This window comes from Tasmannia lanceolata, unplaced genomic scaffold (genome assembly GCF_043159265.1).
Source record: "Tasmannia lanceolata isolate RefF3 unplaced genomic scaffold, GAP_Taslan_0.1 ptg000008l, whole genome shotgun sequence".
Lineage (NCBI taxonomy): Eukaryota > Viridiplantae > Streptophyta > Magnoliopsida > Canellales > Winteraceae > Tasmannia > Tasmannia lanceolata.
This window is the reverse complement of record NW_027518685.1, coordinates 65,360,539-65,374,702: the sequence shown is the minus strand read 5'-3', so window position 1 is coordinate 65,374,702 and position 14,164 is coordinate 65,360,539. Positions and strand designations below refer to the sequence as shown.

Sequence of the window (14,164 nt, the reverse complement as noted above, 5' to 3'; positions counted from 1 at the left end):
ACACAAGCTGGGAAACCAACCAATAGGATAACAAAATAACAGTGCTTGTGAATGGTTGTCGATGCGTACCTTTGAGCGTGAGGGTGTATTTATAGAGGAGTCGTCCAAGACAATTTAGGATACTTACCTTAGCAGGAGTCCTTCCTTAACGGTCGACTTTCCCCGGAGATAGTTTCCATATTTATCTAGATAAGTACCAAGTTTCCTCATGGAAACTGGTTTCAATATTGAATCACCGAGCATTTAGGAAAGGAGCAGTGCTTGGCAGGGACATTCCCTTTGGAGTACTTTCCTATTTGTTAGGTGTTACTAATTCGTGGAGATGGAGAATCTTTCTTGCGTTTGAATTCTAAGAGGAAAGTTCGATTTCCTATTTATGCTAGGTGCCACGTGTCGTGCTATCATAAAGAGTGCGAATTTTACCCATAACATATTGCCCCCCCACTTCCTTGAGCTATTTTCGGGTCGAGGATGTAGTCTTAGGCATCAAGCATATCTTTACTCATGTGCCGAGCTAATGGCTTTTAGAGGAGTTGTTATCCCCTTACTTATTTTGCACTTCAGGAAGCTCGGGGGAGACCTTGGTGAACAATAGCTCAGATGTTTGGAGTTCATCCTTATCGCATCCGAGCATATGGAGGGATCTTCTTCCATTGCTTGTGGCTTGGTGAGGTCCCAGACTTTGCAATTTTTCAAAACATTTTGGCAGGAAGACGAACAAGCTTCAGTAGATGGAAAATCACACCTTTTCGGGAAACTAGTGATGGCATTTCGATCATTAATGATGTACGTATCGTCATCATTTGGGGCGCCACCATTTCCAGGGCGAACAAGGGAATGCCACATGGCGAGGGTTCCATCACTCGATGCGACAAGACTGCTCTCCCATGTGGGCAATGTTTTCAGTGCGGTACGTTTCCTTGGTCACAATGTTTTCAGTGCGGTACGTTTCAATCAATTAAACTATATACAAGCCCCTACTTATCTCTACATGCAACTCGCTCACTTCGGGAAGAGCCCGTAGGCTAACAAGAAGTCTAGTAGTTTCACATAGAATGTCAGCGAGGAAAGCTCTAGTGGGAGTCCAGGAGTCCAGTGTGACCCCTCTTCCATAAATGGAATGAAATTTTTTAAAATGCATAAGAGTTGCACCCGCTGCCTACATGCATCTTACATAGTATAAACTGAACTAAGGTGACATGTGAAGAGAGATAGAATTGATTGATAACTATTAGTACAAACGCGTTGAGTAAGGCCCAAACCAATAACTTGAGATCTGTGTGTAACAGCTTCAAGGGTTGCCCGTCGTTTGTAGCTGTTGCCCATGTGACTACTATTCATACAACAGAGGCTTATATACTGAACATTAAATGCCAACACCTGTACTTAAATTATTAAAGCTTTGAAGAAAAATAATTGCAAAGGCTATAGGTTAGTTACAAGCAGACAGTTGGGAATTATTTCGAAGGAGAGGGTAGTGGAGGCTGATGATAAATGTGCCCGGCCCCTGGTTAACCATAGCTAGTTACAAGCTAGCAGACAGTTGGGTTTTCATTTATCAAAGGGGAAGGTGGTGGTGGGCTGATGATAAATATGCCCCCTATTTAACTATGGGTTTTGGTAACTAGCTAGTGCCCGGTACTCGCTATGCATCATTTAATTTCAATTGGGATCTTGAATTTATACATGCTTTGAGAGTCTTACACATGCTCAACGTATGGGTAAATTTTTATGACTGTCTTTAGGGGAAATGATATATTAGCCTCCTATTCTTTCCCTGACCACCTCTAGAATGGCTCAGGGAAGAAAAGGGGGTGAATAGCTCCGGGAAGAAAAAGCGGTGAATATGTCACTTCCTTTTCTTTACTTCTAAAACAGAGAAGAGAGAGGGTGGCCGGTATTAATAAAGGTGAAGGTTGAAATATACATATAAATGTGGGACATATAAACCACACCTTGTGTTGGCTTATCTGTTATTTACATCAATACCAAACGATTGAAAATAACGTATGAGCGAAAGACTCGGCTTTCTAATAAATGTGGCCAGAAAATTGTCTTCCCATTTACGAAAAGGGGAAGCGCGACGACATAAGGTGTGGTTTTGGAAGGTTGTCATATTTTATCAAAATATTCATAGGTTTGTTATTTTTAGAAATTTTGAAGTCAAAAAGTACTTTTTGTTATTGTAAAACATTACATAATGATGCCTTTAGATCTCTGGTAATGAAAAACAAAGAAAAATTCTAATTCACTGAGATGGGTTAGAAATATCTTGAGCCATGGCCGCCTCTCTTCAATCCGATGATTTTTTGGTCTTTTCCGAGCATAAGAACGACTTAGAAATGCCCATTGTTCTTCTCTTTCCTTAGACATCACCATGGAACCCTCTCTTAAAGTGAGTTTTCTCTCTCAATGAACTCTCTTATTTGTGATGGTGGAAAGACGGACCAAGAGTCTCCTTTTATAGGCAAAAACACACATAAAACATTCCAACTTAATGCCAAATTTGTTTGGATTCTTAGGTAGAAATTGGCAAGTGTTAATTTAGCCAATTTGCCCCCCAAAACGTTTCCAAACTTAAGGATTCGTCCTATAATAAAGAAAGGTTGCTTTATATGCAAGGCTACATCTTTTAGCAACCCCAAAACATGGAAATGCATGTTTTTAGTAAGCCAAAAGTATGGAAAGAAGGAAAACGTCTAACAGTCTCCCACTTGGCCTGCATGGGCTTTATACCTTTTGCAACTACAACTTTACGGTTTGTTCAACAAGTGTGTACTGATAACGGATCATGTAATCATGGGATTATTAAATTATTCAATGACCTCCCCTTGGTCACAATGCTAGCAAACTTACCAACATGAATAAACTATGGTCCAGTTTATGTCATTACTGACATTTTGCTTTCGAAATAACCATTCAATGTGCACATTACAAATAATGGAACAACAGACTACTTTTGTTTATTATGATCAAAACTCCAAAGTGATCACATTACAATGTCTATAAAACTTTATGCAGACTCCCACTAATCAATGTAATCAGCATTACCCACCAATCTTATACGCATTATATGGTCTTTAATGACCTCAAGTGGTAAGCCTTTCGTTATTGGATCTGCTAACATAAGTGTTGTACTTATGTATTCAATAGATGTTAACTGACCCTGAATTATCTTCCTCACGGCAATATGTCAACACATTGACTCCTTACCTTATTTGTTGTTCTTGGAAAGGTAAAACCGCAACGGAATTATCACAATATATTCTCAGTAGCTTGTTGGTAACAACATGAGATAGAATTTCACAACCACAAGGCATAGCATAAGGCCTTGTAATATACCATAAACTCCAAATCCAATGTGGAAGCAACCAATGGTGTATATCTAAATTTCTTCCATCATTTAAATTTTTTGCGAAAATATCATTAAGAAGAACTTTAGGTGTTCGACAATTAGAATCAGAACAACCAATTTCCTTTAGGGTTGTCCAATCTACCATATGTGAGCATACAATCTTTAGTCCCTTACAGACAACACATAACCTTTTTGGCAGATTTCCAATGATCTATACATAGGATCACATCGATACCTTCTTAAGCTTGCCCATCGCATAGGTTATGCCGAGACAGGCGCAAACTCAAGCATTGATGAGATTCCTAATTGCGAAACTATAGGGAATTCTCTCTGTCTCCTACTGTTAGATCTTGGGACCTACAAACCTTGGAAATCCACAGATGTGGCAGTTTCCTTCCCCCTCTTTTCTCCTCAACCTCTCCCCTCCAGTATGAAGTACCCCCTGATGAAAGTGTGATGCACAATTCCTAATTTTGTGCAAAGGTTGAATGAGTCAAAACTATTTGGGTTAGTGGAAACTGTTTGTGGTCAAGTAGTGCTAGTGGTTGAGTTGTCATAGGATAGTGGTTTAGTGGTTTAGTGTTTGACTTGTAATGGGCATAAAAAGTGGAAACTAACTCCACATCAATGAGCCCACGCACTTCATCTTTTCTTCTTTAAAAGGCAGTCAATATGAGTCAGTATGTAAGTTATTTTTGTGTTTATTTTTCTTCAGTAGCAGTCCTCGATCCTCAAGTAGTCCGTCTGTGCCATCATCCCACCCGGATCTCCATCTATTCGCGTACTGCCATATCCTGCATCCGTTTGGGCCTGTTCAATGGATGAAATTCGTAGCTATGGGAATTGGTGTTGATATAAAGCGGGGCCCGAAAGGGAGGCTTTGCCGACCGCTCTTTTAACAAACACATGTCACTACTTTTGTTTGCAATGCTTTTCTCAAGTGAGTGAAGTGAGGGCCCTCAGGAGAGAGGGACCGAAACTGAACGACTAAACCGAGAGGGCGAAGGAAGTCGGAAACAAACCTCTCCCTGCTAGAGTGCTTCCGTCCGGAGCAATGAAGTGAGGGCCCACGGACCGAACAGAACGATTATGGCATTTCCGGAGTCAAAAGAAAACCTCTTCCTAAGCCCGGAGCAGTGAAGTGGGGTTCCTCGGGCGAGGGACCGAACGCAACGACACTGACGGTTCCGGAGTATAAAGAAAATCCTTGTGTTGGGGTTTTTAGATTAGTGTTTAATAAATACAATAATTTGGATTAACCAAATTATTGTATTTACTAACACTTTCACTACGAAATATCAAAGTGAGTGAAGTGAGGTCCCTAAGATTAGGGACCGAACTGAACGACTAATCTTGTTTGCACGTGCTGTTTTAGATGAGATGAGAGTTCCTTGGTCTTTCTGAAAGTGATGAACAAGTGAATCTCATTTCTCTCGTTCCTAATGAGCTAAAGAGCTATATAAACTAGTGAGCTACTATTGAGCTAAAGAGCTTCCTATTCCTATTCCTTTATAGGAGTGGAGTGAGGTTCCTCGTTCTTTGTTTTTGTTCTCTTTTCCCATCTGTTTCTTTGTTCTGTTTCTGCTGTAGCAGAATACTACAGATTTCCAACATTTTCTGGTATCAGAGCCTGGATCGGTTGAAGCTGGGCGTGTCTATTTGCGAAGGTTGTTTGCTGTAGCAAAGTTCTCTGGGTAAGTTTACACTGCACACAAACTGTTTGATAAAAGTTCTATGTGAGTTTCAATCATGTCAAATGGTATGAATATCCTTAATCTTCTCTCAATCCTTGATTCCTATCTTTAGTGGAGAAAATTATGAGTTTTGGAGTATTAAAATGAAGACCTTTTTTACTGCACAAGAACTATGGGAATTGGTTGAGAATGGTTTTGCAGAAACTGCAACAGATGTGAGCGAGCTTCGTAAAAAGGATGTGAAAGCCTTGCTTGTTTTGCAACAAGCTGTAGTGGAGTCTATCTTTCCACGGATTGCCAGTGCCACTAGTTCAAAACAAGCTTGGACCATCTTGAGGTAGGAGTTTCATGGGGATTTCAAGGTAACCGTGGTAAAATTGCAAACACTCCGTAGAGAATTTGAAACACTTTTTATGAAAGGTGGTGAGTCTGTTCAAGATTTCTTTTGTAGAATTTCTATTATCATAAATCAGATAAAAACTTTTGGAGAGAATTTCTCAGATCAGAAAGTTGTAGAGAAAATTTTGAGAAGCCTATCAAGTAAATTTGATCACGTTTTTCTCTTAATGAACTTATGGGTTCTCTTTTAGCACATGAAGAGAGAATGAACAGGTCGACGGAGAAGAATCTTGAGCATGCTTTTTTCATTCCAAGGTGGAGATCTCGAGCAAAGAAAAAAATGGTGAAGGCTCTTCTGGTCAAAAGCAAGCAGAAAGAGGCCGAGGTAGAGGTGGCTGTGGTAGAGGTGGCTATCATGGTCATGGAAGAGGCCGAGGAAGGACTGATATGGGACATCAAAGGCATGAGAATGGTGACAAAAACAACCAAAGGTTGAACTACAAAGGGAAGCAAAGCTATTCTTGCAAGAACTATGGGCATATCGAAGCAAATTGCTAGGAAAAAGCAAAGCAACAAGCCAGCTTCGTTGAAGAAAAGCAAGAGGAAGGTAGTTTGTTTCTTACTTATTTGAATCCTAATATAAGTAAGACTGATGTCTGGTTTTTAGATAGTGGTTGCAACAACCATATGACTGGACAGAAGGATCTTTTCCGCAGTATTGACAAGTCATTTCAATTGCAAGTTCGGCTTGGTGATGGCAAGTCAGTTCAGATTGAAGGTAAATGGACTAATGTAGTTAAGACTAAGTCAGGTATTGAAAGAATAATCCATGATGTTTACTTTATTCCTGGTTTGGCACATAACTTGCTTAGTGTGGGTCAGTTGATACAAAAAGGATATTTGGTTTTGTTTCATGATGATGTGTGTGAAATTAAAAGTAGAAAATATGAGAAGTCTATCATTAAGATCCACATGGCTGAAAACAAAATGTTGCCTCTTGAGCTATCATGTTTAGATGATTGTGCAATGGTTGCTAATGTTAATAATGACTCTAGGCTTTGGCACTTGAGGTATGGGCATTTGCATTTTAATGGGATGAAATTGTTGAGTTAGAAAAGTATGGTGTATGGGCTGCCATCTATTATCTGTGTTGATAGTGTTATGAAAGTTGTGTTTATGGAAAGCAACATCGCCTGCCCTTTCCAGTTGGGAAAGCTTGGAGAGCCAAGATGCCTTTGGAATTGGTTCAAGCAGATATTTGTAGACCAATGACCACATTGTCCTTGAACAAGAGTAAATATTTGCTATTATTTACTGATGATTTTACTCGTATGAGTTGGGTGTTTTTTCTTGTTCAGAAATAAGAAGCATTTGAAAATTTTAAGGAATTCAAAGCTTTTGTAAAGAAATAAAGTGGCTGTGTAATCAAGACTCTCAGAACAGACATAGGGGGAGAATTTTTGTCTAATGAGTTCAGTTCCTTTTGTAAGGAAAATGGCATCAGCAGGCAGCTGACAACAAGAAAAACTCTAGAACAAAACGGCGTCGCTGAAAGAAAAAATCGGACGGTTGTGGAAATGGCACGAAACATGCTAAATGAGAAGAAACTTCCAAATGATTTTTGGGCTGAGGCAGTGGCAACATCAGTACATCTTCTCAATATATCTCCAACAAAGGCAGTAAGGAATATGACACCTTATGAAGGATGGTGGAAAATCAAGCCCAATGTAAGTGGTTTGAAAATTTTTGGTTGTATTGCATATGCCTTAATTGATTATACTGATCATGCTAAGTTGGATAAAAAGAGTGAGAAATGTATTTTTGTTGGTTATAGTGATGAGCCAAAATGTTATCGGTTGTATAATCCTATCACCAAGAAGCTAATCATTCGCCGAGATGTTATTTTCTTTGAAACCAATGTAATGGCGAAAAAAATCAGCACTTACCCCTTGGAGAAGATATGACAGAAGAACAAGTGGATGATGCAGTGTCACCTCAGATTTCTCCAGTACAGAGTCCAACATCCATCCAGTCTTCTTCTAGAGGATTTAGCAATCCGGATAGCAGTAGTGACGAATCATCCCAAGATAGTGCAACTCCACCAAGGAAATTTCGTTCTTTACAAGAAATTTGTGAATCTACCTTTGCTCTTATGATTGCAGAACCTACAAGTTATGATGAAGCTTGTGAGAAAGAAGAGTGGGAGAATTCCATAAAGGAGGAAATGACTGCCATTGAAAAGAACAACACATGGGAGCTTGTGGATTTGCCACCAGGAAAGGATGCTATTGGCGTGAAATGGGTTTACAGGGTAAAGTATAATCCTGATGGAAGCGTGCAAAAATTCAAGGCAAGGTTGGTCGTCAAAGGGTCTCTACAAAAGCATGGAATTGATTATTGTGAAACTTTTTCTCCCGTTGCTAGATTTGAAACCGTTAGAATAATTTTGGCTTTAGCAGCTCAAATAAGATGGAATATCTTCCAATTTGATGTTAAGTCTACATTTTTAAATGGTTCTTTGGATGAAGATGTGTATGTTGATCAGCCACAAGGATTTGTTGTCAATGGCAAAGAGGAGAAAGTCTAAGAGTTGAAGAAGGCTCTTTACGGTCTCAAGCAAGCACCGAGAGCATGGTACAGTAGACTTGACTCCTACCTCCATCAAAATAATTTTCACAGGAGAGGAAGTGATCCCACCTTATACATAAAAGTGAAAGGTAATGATGTGCTCATTGTATGCATTTATGTGGTTGATATTATATATACGGGTTCCTCTAATAGTCTTATTAGAGAATTCAAGGACAACATGATGCGTGAATTTGATATGATAGATTTGGGGTTGTTGCATTATTTTTTTGGTCTTCAAATTCAGCAAACAGATAATGGTATTTTTATTTCACAAGAGAGACTTGGTTAAGAATTATAATATGTTGAATTGTAAGGTTGCTTCTACTCCCATGAACACAAATGAGAAGTTGACCATGGATGATGGAACGACAAAGGCTAATGAGAAGCTATTTAGAAGTATTATTGGTGGGTTGATGTATTTAACTAACACTCGTCCAGATATCATGTTTCCTGTCAGCTTAGTCTCAAGATTCATGCATAATCCTTCAATGCATCATCTTGGAGCAACCATACGGATTCTTCGATACATCCGAGGAGCGAGCAATTATGGGATTTGGTATGAACCGGTTTCTAATTTTCAACTACTGACAAGAAAAGCACAAGTGGATATATTTTCAATCTCGGTTCAGGTGCTGTCTCATGGAGTTCCAAGAAACAAGCTACTACGGCGTTGTCATCATTCAAAGCTGAATATATTGTTGCAACATCAACTATTTGTCAAGCTGTTTGGATGAGGAGAATTTTGGAAGACTTGCAACAAGTTCAAGGGCACGTGACATATATTTATTGTGACAACAAGGCAACGATCTTAATGACAAAGAACCCAGTCTGCCATGGGAGGACCAAGCACATCAAGCTCCGTCATCATTTCATCAGAGACATTGTTGCTGAAGGCGTGATCACAATGACGTATTGTTCAACCAATGAGCAAGTTGCTGATGGCTTTACTAAAACGCTTGCATATCCAAAGTTTGCGAGATTTAGATTTGTTCTTGGTGTATCCGGATTTGCATCAAGGGGGAGTGATGAAAGTGTGATGCACAATTCCAAATTTTGTGCAAAGGTTGAATGAGTCAAAACTGTTTGGGTTAGTGGAAACTGTTTGTGGTCAAGTAGTGCTAGTGGTTGAGTTGTCATAGGATAGTGGATTAGTGATTTAGTATTTGACTTGTAATGGGCATAAAAAGTGGAAACAAACTCCACATTAATTAGCCCACGTAGTTCATCTTTTCTTCTTTAAAAGGCAGTGAATATGAGTCAGTATGTAAGTTATTTTTGTGTTTGTTTTTCTTCAGCAGCAGTAGTAAAAGTTCTCTGTTTTTGTTCTCTTTTCCCATCTGTTTTTGCTGTAGCAGAATACTACATATTTCCAACACCCCCTTCCCTCCCCTTATCCTTCAGCATGAGTTGACGGATCTATTGATTTTGTTTTCAAAACTCAATTCCAAATCCAAATGCAAAATATGAGGTATCCAAACGGGCCCATTTTGATTTGGAGGTGAATTTGGATTTCCAAAATCCATGGATTTGAAATCAAGAGTTTTAAAATTCACAAATTTATAAATAATGCCATTTGGATGACCACGTATAGATTTGGATTTCAAATCTAAATTATTATTTTTTTGTTTGGATGGTCTTTGGATTTGAATTTGAAATCTAACAAAACCAAAAAGCCCTAAAATACTTGATATAGGGGCATTTCAGCCATTTTCCATGATTCATGGTATTCTAGTAATTTTACCCTATATGGGGGTATTTTGATAATTTTTTATGTCATAAGGGTGTTTTAGTAATTTTTCATGACTCAGGGTATTTGGTCATTTTCACCCGGTATAGGTGTATTCCGGTCATTTTGCATGACCCGAGGGTATTCTAATCATTTTACCTAATATGACGTATTTTTATCCCATGAGGGTATTTTGTCATTTTAGTCATTTTTCATGAGCCATAGGTCATTTTTACTTGATATAGGGGTATTTCGATACTTTTTCATGATCTTGGGGTATTTTAGTCATTTTATGCTATATGAGGTTATTTTGATCATTTTTATGTTATAAGAGTATTTTAGTCATTTTGCACGACTCGGGGGTATTTATCATTTTTACCTGGTAAAGGGGTATTTTTAGTCATTTTACCTAATATGGCGTATTTTTATCATTTCTATCTCATGATGGTATTTTTAGTTGTTTTAGTCATTTTTTATGAGCCATGGGTCATTTTTACTTGATCTAGGGGTATTTTAGTAATTTTTCATGATATTGGGGTATTCTAGTAATTTTACCTTGTATGAGTTTATTTTGATCATTTTTATATTATAAGGGTATTTTAGTCATTTTATACGATTCGGGGGTATTTTGTCATTTTTACCTGATATAGGGGTATTTCAGTCATTTTGCCTAACTCGGGATTTTCTAGTCATTTTACCTAATACGATGTATTTTGATCAGTTTTTAATGTCATGTGGGTACTTAAGTCATTTAACACTTATTTGGTATATTTTGGTCATTTTAACCCCTTACGGGTCAGATTTAGATTTATAAATAACCTCTTATAAATCCAAAAAATTACACTAGCATTAGGAATTTGTAAATCTCATGGATTTCACTCAAATCCAAATCCAGATGTCAAAAAGGCTTGCTGAACACCGAATTTGGATTTAAGAATCCAAATTCACCTCCAAATCCAAATCCAAGGGGTATCTAAACGGGCAGTCTCATTACTATTCTAAATCCTCTTCCATTTCTTCTCTTCCTTACTATTCTACTACCGTTGGCACAATGGTTGGAAGCCTTGGCATATATCACAGATGACTTCACTTGCGAAAAATGAAACATCAGCCAATTGGGTTTTCGAGGCCACTGTCCTGCTACAAAATTCACATTTTCAAAAGATTTTCCTGCTTCCCTGCAGAAAATCCCTTCGGCTATGGCCACGAGTGACCCACCCTGTAACATTTTAGAAGGTGAAGAAAGCTAAAGAAATCACAGGGGAACGGGAAACGCAGCTTTAATTAAGCAAGTTGTAAAGTCCATAAAAGAGCTATTAAGTTCCAATTCCCCATCGATGGCTGTCTAGAACTGATACTGAATCTCAGGACACAACTGCTCTTGAATTTTCTTGAGATCACCAAAGCTTACACTTGCAACAGGTGGTGATCGATGGTAGCTGAGTATGGTTGGAAGAATAAATGATTGGAAGAGAACTAGGAGAGAGAGAGAGAGAGAGAGAGAGAGAGGCTAATGTAGATGGGGACATTAACCTTTTACGCTAAAGAGGAGTTGAAAGGGACCATTTTATCCTTTGAGGGTGGCGAATTTATTAGCATCCGATGTCGTAAATCCGTCACTCGTACATAAAAAAAGAAATGTCAAAACGTGAGTGAAACACACTTCCCACTGTTGACTGTACGGCCCAGTCTCATTATTTATTTACAAGGACACTAATGTTGGAAACGCTTGGGTCAAGGATATCCTGCCAATACGCAGGGATATGTTCACTATTTTATCTAACTAAATAATACGGTACATTTGTCATACAATTGCTACTTCATATCATTCTAGAACGAGAAAAGTACAGAATTAGGGCTGATGTTTGGCGAAATTACGGATTCCGCACACCTTTTAAAACAAGAACAAAAAATGGGCTAATCTTCAAAATCAGCGGGGAAAAAGACCCTGATACCTTTCTGACATAAACATAAACGTCATTCAGCTTCATTTTTCATTAGTGCCCATTAAATTGGCGCGTTATACGAGGCTTCTTTTGGTTCGTCTGAATGTGTATTTGAACCGACAGAACCTTGGGCTCATTTCTATCTTGGCTGTCGGAAATAACTAGAGATGGATGGATGCTTGGCACATGTTGGGAAACTTTTTGGAACGCTGACAACCAAAGTCAATCATTATCTTTTCTCATTTCTTTTTTGGCTTAGAACGGTAGCGTTATTGAATATGTCTCTTTGGGCTTAGAAACTTTTCACTTCTCTTTTGGTCCTCACTTCTCTTTTGGCTTATAACGGTAATGTTATTGAATACATCTCTTTTAGTTTAGAACGGCGACGTTATTGAATATTTTATTATTTCTCACGTGTCTTTTGGCTGAGAACGCCGCCGGAATATTAAGGGGTATGCCGGCGGAAATATGGTGTACACCGGCAGAATTCAGAGGTACGCAGGGGGAAATAGGGTGTACGCCGACGGAAATAGGGTACGCCAGCGTAAATAATGAGGACCAAAAGAGAAGGGAAAAGATTCTAAGCCAAAAGTAGGTATGCCGGCATGCCCACTTTTGGGTACGCCGGCGGCGCAAATAATGACCAAAAGAGAAGGGAAAAGATTCTAAGCCAAAAGTGGGTATGCCGGCGGGGTTAATAATGAGAACCAAAAGACAAGGGAAAAGATTCTAAGCCAAAAGTGGGTATGCCGGCGGCGGAAATAATGAGGACCAAAAGAGAAGGGAAAAGATTCTAAGCCAAAAGTAGGTATGCCGGCATGCCCACTTTTGGGTACGCCGGCGGCGCAAATAATGACCAAAAGAGAAGGGAAAAGATTCTAAGCCAAAAGTGGGTATGCCGGCGGGGTTAATAATGAGAACCAAAAGACAAGGGAAAAGATTCTAAGCCAAAAGTGGGTATGCCGGCGGCGGAAATAATGAGGACCAAAAGAGAAGGGAAAAGATTCTAAGCCAAAAGTGGGTATTCAGGCGTACCCACTTTTGGGTACGCCGGCGGCGTAAATAATGAGGACCAAAAGAGAAGGGAAAAGATTATAAGCCAAAAGTGGGTACGCCGGCGGCGTAAATAATGAGAACCAAAAGAGAAGGGAAAAGATTCTAAGCCAAAAGTGTGTACGCCGGCGGAAATAATGAGTACGTCGGGGTAAATAATGAGGAACAAAAGATAAGGAAAAAGATTTTAAGCCAAAAGTGGGTACGCCGGCGGAAATAATGGGTACGCCCAAAAGTGGGTAAGCCGGTAGCATAAATAATGAGGACCAAAAGAGAAGGAAAAAGATTCTAAGCCAAAAGAGATGTATTCAATAACGTTACCAAGAGAAGTGAGAAAAGATAATGGCAGCGTTCTAAAAAGTATTCAATAACGTCAGCGTTCCAAATTTTTTTTCAAAACGTGTCATGCATCCATCCGTCTCTAGTTATTTCTGACGGCCAAGATAGAAATGAACCCAAGGTTCTGTCGGTTCAAATACACATTCAAACGAACCAAAAGAAGCCTCGTGAAGTGCGCTAATTTAATAGGCAGGGCTTTGTCGATGTCAGAAGGGTATCAGGGTCTTTTCACCACACAATTTTGAAGATTAGCCCATGTTTCATTCTTGTTTTAAAAGCTGCCAGGAATCTGTAGTTTCTCTTCAAGGCTGTCAGAGACATCCGTGACAGCTTTGGGTTTTATAACAGGTCTACATGAAGTGATTCTAGAAGGTTGTCCTTCGTTACAACTGTCCTCGGTGACTGCGAAGAAAGCTTACTGTGGGAGGTTGAAAGTTCCATTTTTGGGATTCCTTGTGAATTGTGAAAACTTGCTTTTTTTGTTGGTATTTTAATACAAAAGTGGCCCTTGGTAGTATTTTACGAAGTTGTTTTGTTTACAAAAAGAAGGCACTTTGGTTTTGAAAAATGAGTTTGCTCACTTTCTTCACAAAAACGAATTGTCCCCTATTGGAAAGTGGAGAAAAGCTTCTGGTTTATATAGCTTTTCACTTCTTTAGTTTTATGAATGAGAAGAGGAGAAAGGGGGCCTACGCACATGAGCCATCAAGTGGACCCGGTGGGCTTTTGGCTATACCATACACGCGCGCGGCTTGGCCCGGCGCGGCTCGACTGGCCGCGTGTGTGAGTAAATATTTTTTCGCTTCCCCCTAAATTTTAATTTTTGTTTGTCGAAACATTACCTTTACCTTCTCTGTTCTTCAAAGAGAATGCCAACGTTATTAGGTAAGCCGGCGTACCTGGGTAAGACGGCTTACTGGAACGTCGATTAACTTGGTAAATAATGCCGCCATTATTTTACGAATAACTGCGCCGTTCCTGAACGTTGTGGCTGTTGGGATACGACCTTTCACATCTGTAACGACTTTTGAACGGCTCTTTTCTTAAAGGGCGTGTTTACTACATTAAAGGGTGTGTTGAACAG

At 39.2% G+C, this 14,164-nt stretch overlaps 1 protein-coding gene across 1 annotated transcript; it reads left to right on the top strand.

Moving 5' to 3' along the window:
• Positions 1-844: 844 nt before the first annotated feature.
• On the top strand, positions 845-6,660 carry LOC143883170 (uncharacterized). Its single transcript, XM_077386521.1, has 7 exons — positions 845-943; positions 4,946-5,049; positions 5,162-5,386; positions 5,501-5,589; positions 5,640-5,860; positions 5,947-6,458; positions 6,546-6,660. The coding sequence occupies exons 1-7, from the start codon at positions 845-847 to the stop codon at positions 6,658-6,660; spliced, it is 1,365 nt and encodes a 454-aa protein (XP_077242636.1).
• Positions 6,661-14,164: the final 7,504 nt, after the last annotated feature.

Coding starts and splice junctions, on each gene's coding strand:
- LOC143883170 (XM_077386521.1), top strand. CDS start 845: ATGGCGAGGGTTCCATCACTCGATGCGACAAGACTGCTCTCCCATGTG. Junction 944..4,945: donor GTCACAATGTTTTCAGTGCG/GTACGTTTCAAT, acceptor TTTCTGCTGTAG/CAGAATACTACAGATTTCCA. Junction 5,590..5,639: donor AATTTTGAGAAGCCTATCAA/GTAAATTTGATC, acceptor GTTCTCTTTTAG/CACATGAAGAGAGAATGAAC.